At 31.0% G+C, this 25,260-nt stretch overlaps 1 protein-coding gene across 35 annotated transcripts in view; it reads left to right on the forward strand.

The window, feature by feature from the left end:
- Positions 1 to 25,260, forward strand: part of LOC130445675 (myosin heavy chain, muscle) — a 56,677-nt gene that overhangs the window by 14,705 nt on the left and 16,712 nt on the right. For 4 of the 35 annotated variants that reach the window (XM_056781449.1, XM_056781443.1, XM_056781478.1 and 1 more), the window contains 9 exons: positions 4,664 to 4,767; positions 7,140 to 7,277; positions 7,429 to 7,698; positions 11,272 to 11,442; positions 13,772 to 13,951; positions 15,473 to 15,620; positions 17,129 to 17,181; positions 20,633 to 20,838; positions 22,723 to 22,840. In XM_056781449.1, coding sequence (XP_056637427.1) covers positions 4,664 to 4,767; positions 7,140 to 7,277; positions 7,429 to 7,698; positions 11,272 to 11,442; positions 13,772 to 13,951; positions 15,473 to 15,620; positions 17,129 to 17,181; positions 20,633 to 20,838; positions 22,723 to 22,840 — 1,388 coding nt within the window. Of the gene's footprint in view, positions 1 to 513; positions 618 to 4,663; positions 4,768 to 6,771; positions 6,876 to 7,139; positions 7,278 to 7,428; positions 7,699 to 8,076; positions 8,248 to 10,889; positions 11,061 to 11,271; positions 11,443 to 13,771; positions 13,952 to 15,472; positions 15,621 to 17,128; positions 17,182 to 17,334; positions 17,385 to 20,632; positions 20,839 to 22,367; positions 22,486 to 22,722; positions 22,841 to 25,260 lie in introns of all 35 variants that reach the window. The other 31 variants (XM_056781469.1, XM_056781452.1, XM_056781450.1 and 28 more) reach the window with 20 other exon arrangements.

Here is a 25,260-nt window from a genome sequence, read left to right on the forward strand (position 1 = left end):
CAAGAATCCAGAAGAGTGCCTCTCTGACAGCTCATTATCACCTTTTGATGCTTCCTGGATATCTGTGTGGATTATTGAGTTTTTTCTTGATTCCTCACTTTCCTTTAACAGTATAGTAACCTTCTGTATTGCCTAAATTTCCGCTTGAACTATAAAATTCAGTTTTCTGGATGTTCATTTCCCTTACATTTTGTTCCAGTTTAGTTGCCGAGCCACCCGTGAAGTTTGAGATTTATTCCTTCTTTTCTTGTAGCTGTGTCCATTTTTATAATTTTCTTGATTGAAATATTCAGCATTTTAGGAAGAAAAAAGTATAATGTGTGTTTACTTTGAGATAATAAAGTTTATTTTCAGAAAAAATTAGTAACACAAACCATATGTACAACATACTATGTACATCTACACAACTGTTTGTCTTTTTAATATTCCCAAGTGTATTGTCTAATGAAACCATCCACACTAAACTCGTTTGTTAGTTTATATGTAAAATCCCTTTGTTCTTTTCGTATACAGATTCTTGTTTATTGTCTAATGACATCTACCAGTATCACTACGTATCCCAAGGAAAAATTACTGTACCAAATATGGATGATGGTGAAGAATTTCAGTTGACAGACGTAAGTGGGTGAAAAAAAAAAAACAAAGCGGGTGTATACAAGTATAAATTGAAGTTTTGAACATCAATTACAATATTAATTTGTAAGATTTATTCAAAACTTTGATTGTGAACATGCACTCTATGTTTTTTACGGTAAACTTAGACACCCACTGAACAAAAGTGTCTTGGGAATCCACTTTCTATAAACAAATATGCTTGGTTTTAAATTTCTGTAGTTATTTCTTTGGGACCTACGAACTAAATCAATGCAACGAATTTAAAAATTAATTAATATGGATATTTTAGTATGAACTTCATATTTTCGTTACATGGAATTCGCATATAAATTATTTATTATACAAGATAATGGTTTTCATTTCAGAGATAAACGAAATTTATTATTCACTCGATCTATTATAAAATAAAATTGCCAAATCTCGGTATTTTGTGTTAGTGATATAGAAAATTATTGAAAATAGTGACTTTGATCTACATGCAAAAGTTTTTCTTTTTTAATTGATAGTTATTGTTGCTTGAGAAGTAATAATTGTCAATGAATAATTATTTTAATATAACGAGATGTTTTATTTTAAGGTGTAAACTTCTTTCGTGGATAGCCAGAGTAAATTCAAAAAAAAACTTTTTCAAAATGATCTTTATTTTTATTGTGTTTACATATGTCTGACCAAAGTCTCGATCAGTGTTACTAACATAACCTCTCAAGATTCCGTTTCTAGAACGCGAAATTCGAATTAAAATATAAAAATGCTTACAATGGAAAACATAATATACAATATCAAAAGTCAATATGAATTCTGTAGCTTTGCTTTTCTTATTCGATTTATATACAACTTTTTTTGCTAAATTTCATTTAAAGATAAACATCAAATCATCAAAATTAATTGATAATGTAGAGGCTTTATTGCGTTCAGAAATGTGTATCGAAATAATTATCAAAAATTATCAAAAAATGTACCATATGCATTCAAATTAACTAAAAAAAAATATTACCATAATTACTCCCAATTAATTTTCTATTTGCATTTTTCGATTCCTTTAAAATACTTTACTTTCATGTGAACATACTGTTCACACTACAACTACACTGGCACGCGTTTCGATAACCAAGAAATCATCTTCAGAAACTTCAGAGACTGAAACTTTGATTTATATCTTTGAAAGTATCGAAACGAGCGTTGAGTGAGTTTTGGTGTTGTTGTTGTAGGGTGAACAGTGTGTTTAATATGAATATCACCAGCGATTCCAAAAATTTTCAACTTTCACTTTGCCTCGTTGTTTGTAAATCCACAAACTTGGATCTGAATTTTAAGGTACTTAAATAACTCAAATCGATTTCAAATTTGGAAACACTTACTTAAAACGAATGTGATTTTTGTTCCAGATATTCTATCTTGATTAAACACAACAATTAATCAAATAATTTCTACGTTGAAATGATATTTTTTGCATAATATTAAGCCTCACACATTTGATATTCGATATATATGTTTAATATTAGTTTTACTTGGCGGTGATTTTATTTATTTAACTTATCGAAAGAAAACAATGCAGAAAATGGAATACAATTTTCTAAAATCTGATATTAAACATTTACTTTATGAAAATAATAATTCTAATAATTTCCAATTAAATGAAGATTATGTATCATCCATTATCCACAATTTTGCAGTAAAGTCTATTATCCAAAAACTTATTTTGCGTTGGGGATGATCAAATATTGCTAATTCACAACCTAATACAAAAAAAAAACTTTCAAATAATCTTATACTTGATTTAATTCAAAATTGAATATCAAAATAGGAAAAATTGGAAAAAATTTCGTTTATATACGCATGTAGATCAAAATTTGCTTCATATCTGTGTTTTAACTGAGAATTGAAAGCCGAAAGTTCGATAAAATGAATATTAAGTAATTTTTAAATTCCCTTCAGACATCCATGCGTTGATCCTAAATGTAGTTTTAAGTAGTTATTCAAAGGAGAATGATTTATAAGCACAATAAGATTGGAAACATGGACGAAATTGAAATAAAAAAGTATGTAAATTTTTTTCAACGAATACTACAGTTGAAAAACCTCAATATCAGTTAAGAAACGTTGTTGGTTATATAGAAAACTACTTTAATCTCGGAATATATTTGGAAAATATAGTATATCTTTTTATTTATCAGATATTTAATGAAAAAGTCGTTTTGGCAACATCTAATTAACGGATACGTTCTAATTAATGTTCAAAGTAATGTCATCCATTACCTCTGAAATCTTCGTTCCACTAAAACTTGAATGGTCACGGATGCTGTAGATGGCGCGCACATCTTGAGCGCTGTTGGCTCAAAATGATGTCCTTTGAAACATACAGTTTAGAATGAATATTTCTTATGCACAGGGCTAAATATAGAACTGTATCAATCCACACAACATTTGTCCATGAAAAAACGCAAAATTTCAATTTTCTTTTCATCTGCTGTCACCTCAAAACGTACACATTCCTTTTCAAAAAAATCAATCCACTGATTTGCATTCATACTCTTACTTATAAATTTTTCTAGTACAAATTTATCTGCAATATGTTTTAAGTTTTGTTGTCTACCTTCTTGTGTATTCGCTATAATTTTTTCCATCATTTTCTCCAAAGAAACTGTTTCCTTCTGATGTGCAGTTGAAATCTGGCAAATTTTACGACATATGCACTACATAAGTGATATTAATAAACTATTTTATATTACATAACTAAATCTCACCTAAAAAACAATGAAACGACATTTAATATTTATTTCTTCAGCTCTTTCTTGAATAAGTTATATTTCTTGACCTACATTAATTAACCTCTATTATCTTTATGGAAGGTAGAGGTAAGGAGAACCATCACTGTGCTACAGAAAGTGTCCATCAAATCCTGTACGTTAGGGAGGCGCTACTATAGCAAGAGTGTAAATCGATATTTGACACTTCATAATTACTTGCAAATAGTCTTACAAATTCACAATAATTAATCGACATTCAGCGTTATCTCACAGTAACTTTTCTAGGTTATGTTTACAAAATTATTTTGGGCTACGTGAATAGTTTAGATTTTGTATACCAATATTTTCTAGCATTGCATACTTCAATCTACATAAAATAATTAAGTTCATATGATATCTCGTCCGAAAGGAGTGCCAATCTGGTCAAATTTTGAATTATAATTTACCATCTACAAGAGGACAGTTTTTAAGTTAAGCCCCCATATGATATGGTCTTCCTTATCTCTACCCTCCATAATTATCTTATTCTAATCAATCAAAATTGACAATTGTGACAGTGAGATTCGTGACATCCATGACAGATCTATCATAGACGTCATAACCCGCAGATAAATAAAGTAAACCATTAAAATCAAAGAAATACTATTTATTTACATTCATTTAACGAAGAATCTTTTCGTTTTTAATAAAACTGACTTTCATCGTAATGACGTAACTTGTTGCTTAGATATTGACAAATTGTTACTATCTTTTCATAATATCTCACTCAAAGTTTGGAGGGTTGAAACAATATGTGTATATAAAAAGTGTCGTCGATGTCTTCAATGTAAGTTGTTGAGAAAACACATTCACAGTAAACCCTACACCAGCGCCATTCTGAGAAGTCTGTAAACTGTTATATGACACTGCTGGATACTTTTTCAACTTTCCTCCCAAATTAGATACTTTTCCTTCTCTTCGCCCTCAATATAAATAAACAATAAGAGGTTACAAGCAGTTATGTCATTTATGACGACGAATATTCGATCTGAATGACCACGGGCCTTAACCGGAATGGTATAACCTTAGCGGGCGTTAAATGGTACTCATTCTATATAGTTATGACAGAATTTATAAAAATTGATGTTGAAATAAATTTATTCCCAAAAAAATTTGTAAATAAACGAGGTAATGTTTTATAAAATATTCCATTATCCAATCTTCGTGGGCAAATAATCTTCTCCTTTGATATTGATAGCGATCTTGAAATAATAAGTCACTATGAGACAAGACTTATACTTTTCCCTTTTTTAATCCCTTAGAACAATGTTTATTATCAAATAACATAAACGAATACAACTTCGTCGCACAAGGAAAAACTACAATTCCTAATGTAGATGATGGCGAAGAAATGAGAATTACTGATGTAAGTGCCTTCTAACAGGACACTCCAACTATTTGTTTTAATCTAATCGTTTGTGTAATCGACCTAGACTTCGGATCCTTCGTTCTACGAAACGAATGAAAGGTTCCGATCCTTTTTACTCTATTTATTTAGATGTTTTAACTTTCCTTTTTTGTTTGAACTCACAAATTTCGTCAGGTAAGAGCGATGCCTAGACCACATCAACAATGATTATTTTATTTAATTATAGAAATATGTATGTTGACCAATAGAATATCGGATTATCCTTATATAAATCAAGGAAAAACCAGGATTACTGGTGTCAACGACAGTGAGGATGCGCTGGTAACGGACGTAAGCAGATTGAATTTGATCCCTGATTTCGGGGAGCGCGCAATGTGCTACAAAATTTTTTTATTTGGGTACACATTGGCATATTATGTCTGGGCATGGCTCGCTCCCTGATATTGCAAACTAAATACTCTTGTGACCTTTTATTATTAAAATAACTCTTATATTATATATAAAGAAATGGTTGTTTAATAATGAAGGTCTACAAAGATACATCATTCACAATACATAACCGCTGTATATATTTTGCATATTTATATATTGGACATCTTCCATAAAAGGTATTGAGAGCTTAATTCTAGTTCTTATAAGATTATTTTGAAGTAGGTAATTGAATGAAGCAGATAAAAGCACAAGGTAAAAAGTTTCTTTGAATATCTAAGTGATCCCATAAGTATTAATCTTGTATTCGAAAACGCAGAATTCATGACATGAATAAGGGCCATTTTGGGCTAATTGGATGATCATTTAACAAGAGGACAGCGTATATATATGAGCCCTTCAGGTCTATCTTGACCTCGGCTTTGATTTTTTACGCTTTCTTTCCATTTTTTTCTATTTTTTTGCCATTTCCTCACTACCACTTGTTCCAAATCCCTTTTCACTTCTTCCAACGATCTTTCTCTTGGTTTTATTCTCTTCTATGTGTTTTAATTATATTGATCCAGCTGTGCCTCTTTTTATTGTTTTTCTTCGTCTCCTTCATTGGTGATAGTGACTTCCAAACAATCGATTCTTTCCACCTTTTCTGTTCTATTTCCACTACAATTTTTGATAGTAGGTCTTTAAAAAAATGTTGTACGTCGAATTTTAACATGGAAGAACTGTATTCAATATTTCCTCACTAAAACTGTTTCCAAATCCCTTCTCACTTCTTCCAACGATCTTTCTCTTGTTTTTATTCTCTTCTACGTGCTTTAATTATATTGATGCTTATACGTTTCTACTAGATCTCTGGTTCCTTCTTTTGTACACTCCATCTTCTTTAATTTCACCTTTTTTGTTCATTGTCAAGGTTTCAGATGTGACTGACCATCTAATTTTAGCTTTTCGCTATACAAATTTTGAGTTTAACATTTTTGATACCATCCAGCTGTTTCACTGACTCTTTTTATTGTTTTTTCTTCGTCTTCTTCATTTGTGATAGTGACTTCCAAACAATCGATTCGTTCCACCTTTTCTGTTCTATTTCCACTACAATTTCTGATAGTAGGTCTTTAAAAAAATGTTGTACGTTGAATTTTAACTTGAAAGAACTGTATTCAATGTGGATGTCACTTTTGTAAACTTTAATGTAGAAACAGTGAAATGGAAATAGTTTATTTGAAACTTCCACAACAGTAAACTATTGACCATTTCATGATTATGGGTAAAAGATAATAAACAGGGACTGACAAAGTTCAAGGCGACTACAAAGAAGACAGACATTACCTAACATGCAAAGATTAAAGTCTTATTCCATCAAGAGAATGCATCAGCTCATTGCTCTGGTCAAAATCAATGAATCGCTACCTCATACCAAAGAATGGATATTTCTAATCATGATAAATATATTTTTTCAAAGAATTTTGTGTTTCTTAAGTAAGGTCGGGTACTTATGGGACTATTTGGTATCAAGAAACGTCTATAAAGATATGAAAATACGGATAAAATTCATTTCTTTTCCTTATGTAGAGGCCTGTCTACTATCTAATGATATTCATGATTATAACAACGTCGCACAAGGAAAAACAACAATTCCAAATGTGGATGATGCCGAAGAATTTTCTTTAACGGACGTAAGTAAAATTGAACATCCCCAAGTGGTCATGTGATTGTCGGAATGACCCAGTGAATCGTTTCGATAGATGTTTTCTTTTTAGGAAATGTCCAAAAAAAAATGTTTATATTTGTTTCTCATATATACCCATCTGGCTTCTTCTTACTTATTTATTTATTTTTGTAACTAACTTATTATGGTAAGTAGTATTTGATATTGGTGTCATTAACTGCTTTATCTATTTCTTATAAAACAAGGTATTATCGAGTATTTAAATCTGTAGGAAGCTTTCGACATTCTTGGTTTCTCTCAAGAAGAAAAATCCAACGTCTACAAAATCACCGCTGCCGTTATGCACATGGGTTGTATGAAATTCAAACAAAGAGGTCGTGAAGAACAAGCTGAACCAGACGGTACCGAGGTGAGTTTTAGAGTTCCACACTAGATTTTTTGAATCGGAACCAAAAAAACGGTGTCGACGATATTGAAATCATAAAAAAATAGTTAAAAATATCTAAATAATATACCTTTTTCTTCTTCTTATAATTGTTATTATATTTGTTTTATAACAGGAGGGTGAGCGTGTAGGTAAACTATTGGGTGTTGAGGCCGCTGCCTTATACCAGGCCTTCGTCAAACCAAGAATTAAGGTCGGTAATGAATTCGTCACCCAAGGTCGTAATGTCAGTCAAGTATCGTACTCCGTTGGTGCCATGTCAAAGGCCATGTTTGACAGGTTGTTCAAATTTTTGGTCAAAAAATGTAACGAAACTTTGGACACCAAACAGAAAAGACAACACTTCATTGGTGTACTGGATATTGCTGGTTTTGAAATTTTCGACGTAAGTTCGTATTTTTAATTAATAGAATTGTACAATGAATCAAAATATCTAAATAGTTTTTTTTCCAAATTTTTTTAATAGAAATAAATCACTCAACGACTAATCTAATTCAAACCCACTGATAGAAACTAATTTTTTTTTGTTATACAATCGTGAAATTCAAAATATTTTGGCATAAAGTTTCTGGACACTATGTATATTACAATTTAGGAACATTGTACAGTTATTTATATATAAATTTGTAATATATATTTTATCTATTCCTGTTCATGGTGGAGGACATACGAAAACACAAAGAGAAATCAAATTCTTTTCATCGTTTCTTGCATTTTCCTCTTCGATTAAATTAACCAAACAAATATTTACTTTCTGCTTTAGTATAACGGCTTTGAACAGCTCTGCATTAACTTTACTAACGAAAAGCTACAACAATTCTTCAATCATCACATGTTTGTCTTGGAACAAGAAGAATATACCAGGGAAGGTATCACTTGGCAATTCATCGATTTCGGAATGGATTTGGCTGCTTGTATTGAACTTATTGAAAAGGTTCGCAAGCTTCAACACGCTTTAGTATCTTTTTTTTTATAGGAATAAACATCTTACAAGGACCAAAACATTCAATTATATCTTCTTTTTAATTAGAAATGAGAAATTATAATCTAGTGAATAATTTACGAGGGCTGTCTCATAGTTGTTTTATGAAAGAACTAATAATATTTCTATTAAATAATAATTTTGTAAACGATAGTTAAAAATATATTAAAATTACTTTGTTTTTGTGGCCTTTTGTAGGCAAATAGTTCTCCTATTTGATATATAATAAAACTGAACTGGATTATATAAACATTAATTTCTTTTGAATATCGAAGGGGGTAACTATTATGTAACAATAGTTGATAATGAACTAAAATATTCTTCTTTCTAATACTGATGACCATATTAGCAGACTACTGCCTGTTCATTGTCAGCAAGTTTTACCGGAAGATAAATTCCACCACCAACGCTTAGTTGATCTGTGGTTTTCTTCCTTTTGGTTTGTTCAACTTTTCGTTCTTAACAAATCATTTTTTTTATGTTTATACTAGAAATTCCTCTCTATCTTATCCACGTTCCTATGTCCTGTATTCTGCTTTTCTGTTTAATATCTTCCTCCCGTATTCTGTCTTGTAAAACTTTGCCTTTTACACTTCCTAGTATTCTGATAGGTCTTGATTTTTCTTTCGGTTTTCTTCTTTATGTTTCCTCTGATTTTTGTTTTGCGCTGGATTAATTAGTCTATAATTTAATCTGAATATTCCAAAAACATCATTTAATCCCTGTCTGTGAAAGGACTTTGGTACCTGCTTGGTGAGTAGGTCAATAAGGGCCTTTGTAGGTCCCAAGGTTGAGGGTTTACGGGTTAGGCTAGTTCCTTACCTACGATAAAACACTTGAAACAGCTCACAGAACAGCAAACAAGCAAAATTAACTAAGTATTTAACGATGTAACAGCACAATTCAGAAATTCCTATTCGGTATTTTCTCCTTAACATTTTCTGCGCATTCCAGTTTCTTACATCCAGATGACATTTTAACTTTGACCGTCCTCTAGATCATCTCTCTACCTCTGTTTCATCAGTTTTTCAACTATATAGTGTTCTGTTTTTTTTATTTCGTTATTCAACTCCATATTTTTGTAGTTTTCACTTTTTTGTATCTGGTCTTCAGTCAGAAAATGTGGTAGTAGCAAATTCCTACCCTTGTCTTTACCTCAAAATGGAAAAAAAGACATTTAGTGGAAAGTAGTTTTTATTCTCCTCTATACAGGGTGTCCCACGACGAGTTAAAACTACCTGTATTTGGCAAAAAACTTATAGTAAAATCGTAAAAATTTTTACGTTTGGGTTTTTGGATACGATCTTTTTAACTAATATATTTTCAAAGATGGCTAACTTCCGGTTCTACTGGAAGTCGACTGTAACTTTTATATTTTAAATAAAACACCCTATATATTAATACATATTTGAAATCTACGTGAAATTTTAGTATACTTTTGTCTGAATACTTTTTTCAAAAAATGCATACTTTTTGAGTTATTATTTTTTTTGTGAAAAATTTGACAGTTTCAGACCCTTATAAATTATTTTTTTACGAAGAAACCCTTAAAAATATGGAAACGGTTTATGTTCATTTGGTTTTGGCAAAATCAGACGTATTTGATTCTACTTTGAAAAATTTTTCATTCTATACAGGATGTGTATAAAAAGTGTTCAAAGTTTAACTTTATAAATATCAAATTTCTTTATTTTTTTTAAAAGAACCACCCGGTTTTTTCTATTTTAATGCATTCAGGACTAAAAAAATAAGGCAGATCCATGTATAGATTCCTATACTTGAACATTAACATTATCCAGTTATAACATGTTTTCTGTAAACCACTAAAAGTTGGAATACGATACAGACTTTGACATCTCTAAAAATTTATACAAAGCATTTAATATCTGGATAACGGTAAGGTTTAGGTATAGGAAAATATACATGAACTGGGTGGGTCTATTTAAAAAAAAAATGAAAAATTCGATATTTATGTTAAATTTTAAACGCTTTTTATGCACATCCTGTATAAAATGAAAAATTTTTCAACATAGATTCAAATGAGTCTGATTTTGCTTAAAGCAACCGAACATAAACCATTTCCATATCTTTAAGGGTATTCTTGTAAAAAAATAATTTATAAGTGTCTGAAAGTGTCAAATTTTTTACAAAAAAATTAATAACTCAAAAAATATGCATTTTTCGCAAAAAGTTTTTAGACAAAAGTATACTAAAATTTCACGTATATTCCAAATATGTATCAATATATAGTGTATTTTATTTAAAATAACAAAGTTACAGTCGACTTCCAGTAGAACCGGAAGTTAGCCACCTTTGAAAATAAATTAGTTAAAAAGATCGTATCCGAAAACCCAAACGTAAAAATTTTCATGATTTTACTATAAGTATTTTGCCATATAGAGATATTTTTAACTCGTCGTATACTTTATCAAAAATTCAACAGGCAGCTCTCGTAGTATATCATTCATGCCTAATAAAAAATAAGAATTTTTGAATGAAGGTAAGCTTGCTTGCTTGCATCTTACTAACAATTTTCATCATCTAGTGATGTTTGTGATGTAATGAATATTAATGATTACTTTATAATTATTTAGTACAACGGTTTTGAACAACTGTGTATTAATTTTACGAATGAAAAATTACAACAATTCTTTAATCATCACATGTTCGTACTTGAACAAGAGGAATACAAAATTGAGGGTATCGAATGGACGTTTATCGATTTCGGAATGGATTTGGCGGCTTGTATCGAACTAATTGAAAAGGTAAAATAGCAGTACCGTTGGAAGAACTTTGGTGACATGTTTTTGTTTGTAGCAGTATATATCGTCTCTGTAGAACTATGTCTGTCTGTCTGTCTATTGTTGTTTATTTATATATATACATATATGTTGTATCGTCCTCTTGATTCCACCAATGTTGCAGGAAAGGAATCAATTTGTACGTAGTAGTTATATGTGTGTTTGTTTTAAATAGTTCAACGGCTTTGAGCAGCTTTGTATCAACTTTACCAATGAAAAGTTACAACAGTTCTTTAATCATCACATGTTCGTACTCGAACAAGAAGAATACCAAAGAGAGGGTATTGAATGGGCTTTTATTGATTTCGGTATGGATTTAGCCGCATGTATTGAACTTATCGAAAAGGTACAGAATACGAGTTGTACAGATTTGGTTTTCTCCCTAAAAATTATATTAACGCTTTTCATGTTGTTTATTCGTAAAGACAGATCAAATATTCCACAAATCGCGCAATTATATAACCAAATATCACATTTTACAACATATCCATTTGAAAATAAATGAAACGGGTTTAAATTAATTTTTATTTATCCACCTCGCGCACCCTTTATAACTTGTCTTTCCATTGAAACTTCATAATTCAAGCTTCCTCTCTCTTATCTAACTCCAAACTACATCCATTCTATTTCGACTTAACTTTAACGAGTTATTATCAATTATTACGAACGCTTTCTTCAATATAATTTGTACCCTCAGTTCATGGCCAAGCTATAGGTCCATCAGTCAAGCCTTTGGTACAAATTAATCGAGTTGCTTTTTTATCATACCTATATTATGTAGTAGAGCACCTTCCAGTTGTCAGACTATAAATCCCCTGCATACCTCATCGCCGCGGTTTAAAGCGACGTCGGAGGCTTGTGTGCACATGAAATCTGTGCACAAATGTGCACAAATTTTATTTTAGAAAAGAAAACTCAAAATATTAAGCGTTAGAAATCAAGTTGGTAATATTAACTCGTACTTTTAAAACAGAAATTAAATCTTATTGGTAAATCCTCTGCATATTTCATCGCCGCGGTTTAAAGATACGTCGGAGGCTCATACCGGTCCGTGTGCACATGAAATCTGTGCCCTTTTTATGAAGACTTTGAGTTTTATCAATTATTCATATACGTATTTTTCATATAAAATTTGATTTTGGTTATTTTATTGTGCGATTTGAGTATCAATAAAACTGATACTGGGTATACGACACCGTCGAAGCTATGAAGCTTTTTTTGTGTTTAGCTAACAATAATAATTACAGTATAATGGTTTTGAACAACTGTGCATAAACTATTCAAATGAAAAGATGCAGCAATTTTATAATCATCACATGTTCATCTTGGAACAAGAAGAATATGAAAGAGAAGGATTGAAATGGAAGTTCATAGATTTTGGTATGGATTTACAGCCCTGTATCGATCTAATCGAGAAGGTACAAATATATTCGACGTAGTTAATATCGTATCACTTTGGTAGTATATGCACAGAACCTTCATTTTTTTTATAGTAGCACAGTTTCTTCGCACTCTACAGGTACAGGTATATTTTTTCAATTATTAGAGATATTTCTATTTATGAAAAATACTAAATGATTATTTTTGTTTTAGAAAAAAAATTAAGTACTTAACTAAATTCAGTCATTACATTTTTTTCCTTTTAACACATATTTCCATAAGTTGTTTTGGAGATTAATCATTCATTATACAATGATTGATACATTTAAATCAATCTGGTGGTTCCCCTACAATTAAGAGTACAGCGAAGTGTACAAGAAGTAAATAACTTTGTTTGAAGAGCTTCGTCGTTGTTTGAGCCCTTCTAAATTAGGTTTTAATTATACCAGAGAAACCAATTTCTCTGTGTATGATATCAAAAGAAATGTATGAAATTTCTATTCATTTTCTATACTTTTCACTTATAACCTTCATCTTCATCTATCAGCAATCATTTCTCTCTATTCTCTTGATACTTTCTTTCTCAAATTCTTTGACTCTTTCGGTATGGCCTTTCTCTTTTTACCCCCTGTCTCTTCAAAAGAACTCTACTGGCATCTCTGTGTACTGTTTTGTGATCCAATATCCATAATTTTCTCCTACTGCTTCATGATCCATCTTTTATAGCTTCTTGCATCCAAATTCCGTTTCAACATTTATCGAGTACTACCTTCAACCCCTTTTTTGATATTGTACATTTTGTATTACGAATATCTGTATTCAGTAGATGTCGACTTAATCATATTTTTCCCATTAATTTGCAGATTCTCTTTTCTAGGACTGCTTTATATGATTTTCCACTTTTATCAATTTTGCTACTAACAGCTTCATCAGATTTCATTCTTCTGCTGGCTCTTTTGGAGTCAACAATTTCACGAGAATATGTTAATGTTTTTGGTACGATATACCCTCACCAAAAATAATTCTTCACGCTGAACTACTCAAATGCTACAAGAAATGCATCTATGAAGAAGAAAATATATAATAATTGCGTTAACCTATTAAATTTTTCTTTAGTTATCAAGTAAAGTGAAATATCTCAAATTAATTCTCACTTTATATAACACTTGATCTGCGCAAACCATACATAAAATCATAGAATAATCTTGCATATCAAGTGTTATTTCACGTGAAACTGCTTTGCTTTGATTTAAACTGATAGATCATAAATTTTAATAGTTTATTATTAAATCTAGCCTATGGGTATCTTGTCCATCCTTGAAGAAGAATCTATGTTCCCCAAAGCTACTGATAAGACCTTTGAAGAAAAATTGAACACCAACCATTTGGGTAAATCGCCTAACTTCCAGAAACCTAAGCCACCAAAGCCTGGTCAACAAGCTGCTCATTTCACCTTGGGACATTATGCTGGTAATGTAAGTATCTCTTGAATTCAATATAGTTTACTCAAAATTATATATCCATGGTAAACTACAACAGTTTAAGGTTTGTTGATAAATCGATTAGATTTAAGGTCTCTCTTAATTTTAATACCTTTTTTCACAATGTAGAAAATACCGTTAAAACTACTAGAAACTAAATCAAGAGGATTTATCAGAAATATAAATACAAAAAGGTCTAAAAAAAATAAAGAAGTTTAGATCAATTTGAACTGCTCTGGTTGTTTAACGAATTTTTAAACCACCCACCATTTTGTTTGCAGTTTCAACATTCAATTTATTTTCATCTGGTACTCAGTATTGTTTCTAATAATCAGTATTTCGAAAAGAAAAAATACTTGGGTGGCGCAATAGAATGTGTATATTGGAGTGGAGTGGAGTTTAAGTAGTCATGAGTCAGTGTATTGTTCAGAATATGGATAAATACACATGAATGAAGCTCCGAGTGCAAATTTAATTAAAATATGTTTACTCGGAAGCGATCGGCGGTTTTAAACTTGTGGCGACGAAGTTTACAGCGAATTTTCAAGTTGGATCTTACACTGCATCCTTATAAGCTCCAGTTAACACAGAAATTAAAAAATACAGAAATTATTGGACCTTTCCTTTTTGATGATTTACGAGGACGAAGCACCTACCGCGATGTTACGATGTTGGAGGAATATTTGACTCCAGAAATGTTTCTATAGCGGCTGTGTACTAATTTCCAAAATCAAAATAGACACATATCGCGGTAATTAGGAAGAAATTGTTAACAATACCGAACAAGAAGGAAATATTCTAAATATACATCAAATCTATTAGCAAGATGCTGACTCCAACGAAGGCCAATAGATTTTGCGAAACAAATAGTCATTATTTTGGACGTTGAAGATACTTTCCACAGTCCAATCAGGAAATAGAAAAAAAACGATAGTTTTTATATTGTTATTTAGAAGATTGTATGTAAAATATGAAGAAAATTTCCTGATGACATGTGATTTCGAAAAGAGGGCCATCTAAATCTTATGTGAATCGACTTAAAGGGGAAGATGTAGATTCTGAAAGTTATATTAACAACTTCTTCAGTAAATTTATTGATTTTGTACTTCAACATCAAATTTGAAACGACATAATGTCTTGGATCGCGAACAGGACAACCCAATATTAGCTATATCAAAATAACATACTTTTTGTATCAGAACAATTTGCTTCGGGTGCACCCAATTGAATATTTTTCTTTCGCAATGTGTATAATGGAGGGTGGCGAGTCTTACAACCCCTAATGAGAAATATTCATAGATAATTACACCTAGGTGAAGAGCACATTTTATTCTAGTTCATAATTTTATTAATTACTAATCCAATGGCAAATGAGGAAAGTTTCATTGTGGCAAAACAATTGGGTCATATCTTGTAACAAAACTTTCACGTTTTCTATATAATTCACTAACTTTGAATGATGCTCTTCTAGAGTTTTGTTAAAGAGTTTAATTATATATGGAAACCACTTCATAGGTACCATACAACATCACCGGTTGGTTAGAAAAGAACAAGGATCCCTTGAATGACACCGTTGTTGATTTATTCAAAAAGGGTAGCAACAACTTGGTAGTTGAAATCTTCGCCGACCATCCTGGACAATCTGGTGGTGCTGCCGAAAAAGGTAAAATATACTTGATTGGTGAAATGAATAAATATTTCCTCATAAACAGGGTGTGAAACATAAATTTCTCATAGAAATAATCGATTTACATCTTTGATTTACAAGATCTTTTTGTGGTTTGATATAAAATTTTCCACAAAAAGATCTTTTGTAACTATATTTACATTATTTTCTTCACTTTATTATTTGTTTGTTTGCGAGTGAATTCGCAATATAGTGACTGAATTTTTGAGTTTTAATTTATTCGAACAACTCAAATCATTTACAAACTTGGAACACTACTTATAATAGATTTGTTATTATTCAGTTCAACCACAATAATTAATTGTTATAAGCATTTTTTGTACAAATACATATTTTTGACATTTGACATTTGACATTTGAATAAATCTTATGTTAAGCATTAATTTTACTCGACTACAAAAACAAAACGAAGCGGACTGATAATTTACCTGATATTTTAATTTAGATAGGATATTTCTTGATAAGTTTAGACAAATTTATTATTATATGGTTTTATTGAATCATATTTTTTCGAATAATCATGAAATTAGTACATAAAAATTACACACTCTGTTACGAAGATGGTTCCAGAAGTACCACCACGTTTTTTAGTATTTATTTGGCAGCCATTAACAGTGAATTTGTAAACATGGAGGAAATTGGTCGTCGTTATGTGAGACAACACTAAAATATTGGGGAGCAGAGTTTAAACAAAGCCATACGACCTGTATTGCACTGGTCGACCAAATTTGGTGACAGCTCTAGAAATATTGAAGAAAATCCACAAAGCGGTACTGGATAATCGAATACTGAAAGTGCGCGATTTAGCAGACTTAGTAGACATTTCAAAAAGTGCGATACATCGCATATTAACTGATGATTTGGACAAAAACAAGATGGATGCCGCGTTTGCTCACAATGGAACGAAAAAAACATCGTGAAGATGTTTCCATCGACTGTTTGGCAATGTTTTACCGGGCTAGAGCCGTTTCATAACCATGGATGGATCGTAGGTCCATCAGTTCACACTCTAAGCAAAAAAACGATCTAAATAATGGGAGAACCGGCTCTAATCAAGGCAAAGACCGTTCCATCTGCAGGTAAGGTCATGGTGACGGTTTTTCGGGATGCGCGTGGGATAATTTTCATTAAAACAGGAAAAACTATCCACGGCGAGAATTATGCGAACTCATTGCAACGTTTAAGCGAAGGAATCAAGTAAAAACGGACGCAGAAAATGTTTTTTCATCAAAACAATGCACCAGCTGACACATCCGTTATTGGAATGGCTAAATTAATCACCAGATTCAGCCTCCTGGGATTATTTTCTGTTTCCTGTATCGAACTTATTGAATATCGTTGGTAAAAGTGTATGGAGATTACGTTTTTTCCAAATTTTTGTCTTTTCTTTGATGTACCAGGTACTTCTGGAACCATCCTCGTAAATAAGAATAATTCATTGCTTTTTTTATAACGTATTCTAAATGATTTTCTTCCCATATTAGGTGCTAAAAGAACTAAGGGTTCTGCTTTCCAAACCGTATCCAGTTTATACAGGGTAAATGATCTGCTAATAGACGCAGCTGTGAAAATCTCACTTATCTAAAATCCTTTACCGAATATGCGACTCATTCAACCCCGATCCTTGCATATTTGCACACTTTTAATAATAATTTATATATTTTTCTAAACTGCTTTATTTGCTATTTAGGTCGTGGTAAGAAAGGTGGTGGTTTCGCCACAGTATCATCCGCCTACAGGGTAGGTTTTGGGTCAAAAAAGGGGTATTAGTTTTTTTTATGTAGAAATTAAATATACTTCACAAACCACTGCGAAACACAGTGTTGTTTTAACAATTATATGTTATTACCACAAAAGACATGATTGGTAAATAGTTTTAGGTTGTTATTTGACACAAAAAAGAACAAGATTTTAGTGTTGAAACCATACCGGAAAACTGTATGGATATTGTTAAATTTTCAATGGATGCGTAGGCACATAAATACTCACTGCCTCTTATCCACTATTTGTTCGCTTTGTATACTAACCACTATAAACGTACGAATTAAGTACAGTTTACATTTCAACTCCATTTTGCATCATACGAATTGTTTTTACTTTATAACTATGCTTTTATTTGGTCTCAGACAAAAAAAAATCAAATCAACATTTCTCTACATGATTTAATTGAATTTGATTCATTTATCCAATTGCTCAATTACGTATTTGTTTTGTTAGTTTGTACATTGAAAGGTGCATTTATCAAAGTCGACAATTCGACAAGCTTAAATTCAAGTTTGTGGGATTGCAACCCTTCGGAAATATCCACCATCTTGAAAAAAGGAGTAGAATGATTTTTACTAAATATAAATGATACTATACACTATGCAAAAAAATTGTTCTATTATTTTATGTAAGAAATTTAGTTCTTTACAATATTGTCCTCTTGACTTTTTTTCATAAAATTGAAAATAACAAAGTTATTGATAAATAACGACGAAAATTGAAACAGCACATTCCTTCAAGTGGCTATAACTTTTTTTCTTTTCATTGTTCCGGAAAATAGGTCTAGATCAATTTGATAAAGAATTTTGAGATAAATAAATTTCATCCTCTATTTTTCCAATAGCGTGTATTTTGAAGATTTTACGGCGTCTCAAACTTGACAATATCACTTGTGCGAAATATTTTAGTTGAAAGCCCACACATCGTTTTTCCGTTATAACAGGAAAACTATCTTTCCCGTGAAAATATTGTTCAATTATATTTTGTAAGAAATTTAGTTCTCTACAATATTTCCCCCTTGACTTTTTTTCGTAAAATTGAAAATAATAAAGTTATTGATAAAAAACGACGATAATTGAAACAGCAAATTCCTTCAAGTGGCTATAACTATTTTTTTTTCATTTTTCCTAAAAATAGGATTAGACCGATTTGGTAGAGAATTTTAATACAAATAAATTTCCTCCATTCTTCCAATTGCATATATTATAAGAATTTCACAGCGTCTCAAATTTGACAATATCAATTGTGTGAAATATTTCAGTTGTTCAGCGTTTTTCCGTTATAACAGGAAAACTATATTTCCCGCAAAAATATTGCTCAATAACTTTTTGTAAGAAATTTAGTTCTCTACAATATTGCCACCTTTAATTTTTTCGTAAAATTGAAAATAACAAAATAATTAACAAAAAACAATATTAATTACTTTAAATCGCTAAATGTTCATCTTAAAACGCAAAAAATGGACAAATAAAAAGTTGCAATGACTTTGTTATTTTCAATTTTGCGAAAAAAGTCGAGAGAGGAAATTTATAAAGAATTTAATTTCCTACAAAAAATAATAAAATAATAAATATTTTTACGCGGTGTATAGTTGTATTGCTATTTTTCAAAAACTTCACTTCTTTCACAAGATTTCGCAAGCCCACAAATTTGGTTTTAAGTTTCGTATACAATCCCCTATGCATAAAAAAATTAATAACTCTGATAAATGCAAGGTTAGGGCATATTTTTGTAATATTTCAATGGGCTAAGTACACAGTACTTCATACTGTGTCTCTAGTAACATTTAGTACAAATGGATACACATGTTAAAACAGTTTATTCTAACTGAGTAATAGACTATATTTTCTCCACGACAAGTTTCAAAATATGAATTTCTGACAAATATCATAGAAAGGTGATACTTTTTTTAATCAATATCAGTATACAGTACATTAAGGATAGTACGTGACATGTATAGGAATATATCTACATACTATAAACACCGATAGTACAAAGAAGATTAAATATTTTCACAAAGAATATATTAGGAAAATATCAGACCTCAGCTATTGAAGTTAGCTGATGATACAATTGATGACAATTATGGGTAACTTAGAAATTCTCAAAAAGATAATGAGACCGAAGTTAATCAAACAGAAAAGTAGCAAGGAAACTTTAAAAATTTTCGAAATCAAGGGTATTATGAAGGGCTTCGGGTTTCTGAATGAACGATGACCAATTAGGTCAACGATATTTTTATTTTAAAGAATAACCACTGATGTTTAGTGTTTTCATTAACTTTGATGACAAGAACAGGGAAAGACTTCGGAGGTGGTTTACAAAAATGTTCTTCTATCGACTCAAATCGGGTCCCTTTCAAAGCAGATCTTTCTTCTAACCTTTCAAGGAAATCTGAGCAGATCCGTTGACGTAAGAGCTTTAGGAGTCAGATTTTTTGGCACCAACTTAGCACAGACTTTGGTCATGTGTAATTCTTGGTGTAAAATTTTTCTAACCGTTTCTTTATCAGTGTTTGCAGCCTCGGCATCATCCGGATGCTCATTCGACGATTAGCATGTATAATTTGGTGAATTTCGGTCACCGTTCCCGGAGTTGAAACAATCACAGGGCGACCTGGGCACTAGTCATCTTCAGTGCTCTTTCGGCCCTCACTGAAGCGCTTACACCACTCAAAAACACGGGCACGAGATAGAGAATTGTCACCATAGGCCTCTTGCAACAATTTATAGCAGTCAGTCGGAGTTTTTTTCAATTTAACACGTTCGTTTCAACGGCACAAATACTATAATAGTGATGGAAACGTGTTTTGGGACGTGCATTGACAAGATACCCGTTTAGGTCGTCCTCTAGGCGAACAGTCTCGTTATTTAATAGCCAGACCTCGTATGTTGGACCAAAGACCAATAAACAACATATATAGAAAGTAAAAACGTACAAAAGATAAGGATGTCAGAACAAATATTCTTGGAGAGCGAGAATTTTCAAATTTCAGTTATGAAACTGATTAAAAAATTATTACATTCACTAATAATTGTCGTGGAGAAAAAAAAAGCTGAGCATGATGAAAAAATTTGTTAAAATCAATACTCACACTTTAATTTTTTGTTTTAATTAACAATGCAGCTTTCACCTGTTTCCTTTGAAACTAAACTCCTAACAAATTAATAACCTCAACTGATTTTATTCTCAAATATCGTTAATAAATTTTTTCGCTCCTTTAGGAACAATTGAACAATTTGATGACAACTTTGAGATCAACTCAACCTCACTTCGTACGTTGTATCATTCCCAACGAAATGAAACAACCAGGAGTCATTGATTCTCACTTGGTAATGCACCAATTGACATGTAACGGTGTACTTGAAGGTATCCGTATTTGTCGTAAAGGTTTCCCCAACAGAATGGTTTACCCAGATTTCAAACTTCGGTGAGTAGAATTTTTCGTTACACTATGAACATTTTTTTTTGTATTTTGAATTATGTAATTTAGTGGTATGATCTTCTTGAAGAAGCTTAACATCTCTTTTTTTTATCTACATTGGATTAAACAGTGTTATTTTATTGAAATGTTATTCATTAAACTTTAGATTTCAATATCTGAAAAACCTCGATTTCGACTTGGACTCATTGATGATCAACAAAAGCTTTAGGTTCTCAAAAAATTAGAAATTCAAAAATTTGGTATGTAAGTAGTATAAAAATAATGGAAAAAGTTCACAACATGAAAATTTTAAGTCCCTTCAATATGATTCTAAATAGAGGAATGAAGATTTTGGTATTATTAGAAAATTGATTAGATATTATCTTTTTTAAATAATAATTTCCAATAACGACTTTAGTCACGAAATAGCAGCTGTAAAATTAATAAAACAGCCTTCAATCTTATGTTATCCTGGAGCAGATATGTCTAGCACTCTTTGGAGTGTCTAATTTCAATATATTCTTCTGTAATCCAGTTAATTTAGCTTGTCTTTTCATTATTCCGAGCACTAGACTGGTTTTTTTATGTATTTGGAGATGCTCTTTCCATTATAATAAAAATCAAGTAAACTCTTCAAAAACTTCTGCTTGAAGAATTTGGTGTGTTGCACAGGCTATCAGAGTGTTTGGTTCTGGGCCCGTACACTGCTATTGCAATTTCTACTGTTTTTGATCCAAATGATTAAATCATTAAAAATGATAATTTAGATAAAAAGTTATCACTGAAAGGTATAGAAAATGTAGGATTTGAAAAAAACTTTGTTGTCTCTTAGTTGGATTATGTGAAAAAAAAACTCTTCGGGGGAGGTGAATTATGAGTTATTTTGTAGTTGCCAGTCAACGTGTTAATGGCAATTCTATTCATTTTTTTATGGTGTTTTGATTCCACTTGCTTTAACAGTTTATTATTGAAATGAAGTTTTTCTAAAAGCTAAAATTTTTTTGTTGTGACGTCCTAAGGCATGTCCCAGGGATGGTCATAAATATTTGACAATTATTGGTAGTCATCAAAGTCGTAAATCAAAAAGCCCACAATCTAATTAATTGTTTAAGCTACCAAATCGATTATTTAACCAGAGTTGAGGATTTCAATATCGCAAATTATTGATATCGATTTCGTCGAGTTTCATGATTTCCAACCGTTAGATGGTTAGTAATTTTCAAGCTAATCGATCTTGATCCCTTTTCAAATTTTCAAAAATTTCATTAGTTCTTTTATTGAAAGATTAGTTGAAGCGAGGCAAAACTTTCACAACGAATTTTCCATCAAAAAAACCTTACAGCTCCACACAATATATTTCATTTAGAAGTTCACACATTTTCAAACGTTTCGAACACAAAAGCTTCAGGTGGATTGGGCATGAAATTGGTGCAATAGGACTAGTGATTATTATTGTAGATAGAATATCGCTTATGTCGATAAAATGTTATATTAAATACCAAAAAAAATGAAAAGTGTAACCTTTTACTATGTAGATATATGATTTTGGCCCCCGCTACCATGGCCAAAGAGTCTGATCCAAAAGAAGCTGCCAGGAAGTGTTTGGAAGAAGTTGGTTTAGATCCCGAGAGTTATCGTGTCGGACATACAAAGGCAAGAAGGACTTTAAAAATGTGTCCTAGTATATTGTCCAGTACAACACGTTATTTTTTAATCGTGCATGACCCTCTTCAATATACAGTGTGTGATTATTTTTTGTAGAAGTTACGGATGAATTTTCGATTATTAATATCCATGTACTGAATTATCATTTTATCTTATTTAAATTGTAGTTTGTTGACCTTTGTGTTTAGTAGTTGGATATGTTATTATTTTGGTATTGTCCTGTAGTTACAAGATTCTGAACCCAGCTGGTGTTTCCAAAGAAAGTGATCCTAAGAAATGTGCTGCTGTTATCCTTGACGCTACTGGTTTAGATTCAGAATCGTACCGTCTTGGTCACACTAAGGCATGTTTATCTTTGTCAGTGTATTTGTACATCCGAGTGTTTTTTTATTTTCAGTTTACAACGCTATTGGACAAGTGATTGTACTGTGTTTAGTCGACGCATTAAGACTAGCGTTTGACCTCCTTTTTTTATTGTGTAAACTGATGTCGATGTATTATGACAAACATTTGACACCAAATCTTTATTTTCTTTAGTTTATTTGTCGAACTTTGTCAATTGACTGACAAAGCGTTTAACTAGATTTGTATGATGTTTGAATATCAATTATTTTACGTGAAAACAAAGTTAAAAATCATACAAATCTAGTAAAATTAACATTTTGTGTGTTTTTGTATTGGTTTTTTACGTATTTTTTGTGTTTTACTTGCTAAATCAGATACAAAATTCTGGCTGCAAGTAACATTAAAGACAGTATGACACCTGAAAAAGCAACGCAAGTTATACTGGAACATATCCAACTCGATGCTGAGCAATACCGAATGGGTAAAACCAAGGTATTTGTAACAAATACTTCATTTAGTTATAATTTTTATGGAATTCAAGCAGTTACAGGTATTTCTCAAATTTCAGAGTAGCACAACACATTTAAATATTGTTCAAATTATTTCAAACCATTCCATAATAACAATTTTTTGCAAAAAGATTTGAAATATGTTACAACAGAAACATGAAGTTAAATCCCCGAGATCAACTTAAAATTCGTAATAGTCCAGGTATTCAAGCATTCTTTAATACAGCACCGAAAATTTTTCACCAAACATAACCCCAGAAATCGAAATATCAGCAAATTTTAAGTAAAAAATGTCATATAAAAATTTTTCGCCAGATCAATAGTTTTTGAGTTATTCGCAATTGAAAAGTGCGATTTTTCGTCGAAAAAAACAGCATTTTCCAATAGTTTTTTACGTATAAATCTGTAATTATGCATTTTATTGAAAAAAGTGCAATGAACAAAAATGAAGCTTATAAAACAACAAATTATTTAGTTGTATTTTAAGATCTTAATGTTCTACTTAAAGCAAGTTATAGATACTTGAATAGCTTTTCTTTTACGTAATTGAGTATTTAACCTCAAATAATGGGAAAATTATACATTTTTCAACAAAAAGTCATGGAATAATTTTTAAAGAGTTTAAAAAGACCTTTCAAATGACCACTTATAAAAGTCGTTTCGACTGAAATTTCAGTGAGATATGATGTAAAATAGTTAAAACAAAAAAAAATTGCACAAAAACTAACACAGTATTATTTTTCTCTCTCGTTCGAGACGCTTTATCTATACTGCGCATGCTTCATACGTGCAAAAGATGCGCAGAACTTACTGAAGCGCTTGGAGGAGAGAGAGAACGATACACTATTTGCTTCACTTAGTCGGAATACCTTATAGAAACATATAGGAGTATTACATATATGCGTAAACTAGATAATTATGAAGTTGATTATTTTTTAATTAACTTATTTGTTACAAAAGATTGAAAATTAAAATGAAAAGTTAAATATTATCGCGTGGTCATGAAATTTAAGTTTAGTTTCTATTAAACGACCGTCAAAACATTCCGGATTCATTTTCGTGCAACCAAGTCGAGGTACTATTAAATTGTAAATGTATACTTATTATCTGATCTAATAGTTTGTATACGAGATTATTTTTTGTTTGTACTACGACCAGAATTTTTTGTTTAATGATACATGTTTTCTCGTATATATAAAAGGCGAATTCAATTCATTCAATTGATGTATTGAAAGAAAATGTGGTTAACTCTTTTCAACCGTATTCGAAGCGTCAAAAGCCTGTGGTAACATGCTTGCTAATCCGGTCAATTTAGACATTCGCAGTTACATAAATTGTTTAAAATACAATTAAAAATAAAATTTCAATGTTCTCCATCATTTCCGTTTATGGAAAAAATTTTATTCAATGTTAAAGGTCGATAAAATGAGTTTTTAGCAACTCCGACGATGTTGTTCTGCAGTTCTGAAACATTATAACTTTTACAACTTTTTGAATCGTTATATCTCAGAAACGCTAGCTCGTAGGAAAAAAAGTATTGACACGTTTTTTGTAAATAATTTTATAATCTACAATTTTTGTGGAAGGTATTTTTATGATAAAACTTGCCGTTTTGCTGATAATCACCAAAAGCTCATTTGTTTGACCTTTGCTCTTGAATAAAATTTTTTCCATACACCGAAATAATGGGAAACATTCAAATTTTTTATTTTCAATTGTATTTTAAACAATTTTACTGACTTTCATCTTGATGGGAATTTATGTAGTTTCACTCTTATTTTTTATTCAAATTTGACCGGACTATGAATTAATAAAGCAACTTCTGTATCTTCAACAGTAATTTAATGAATTTTTAAGTTATACTGAAATTTGAGAAATCATTTTGATTTGTTTTATTATTTGTTTCATG

The sequence above is a fragment of the Diorhabda sublineata genome, chromosome 6 (genome assembly GCF_026230105.1).
Source record: "Diorhabda sublineata isolate icDioSubl1.1 chromosome 6, icDioSubl1.1, whole genome shotgun sequence".
Lineage (NCBI taxonomy): Eukaryota > Metazoa > Arthropoda > Insecta > Coleoptera > Chrysomelidae > Diorhabda > Diorhabda sublineata.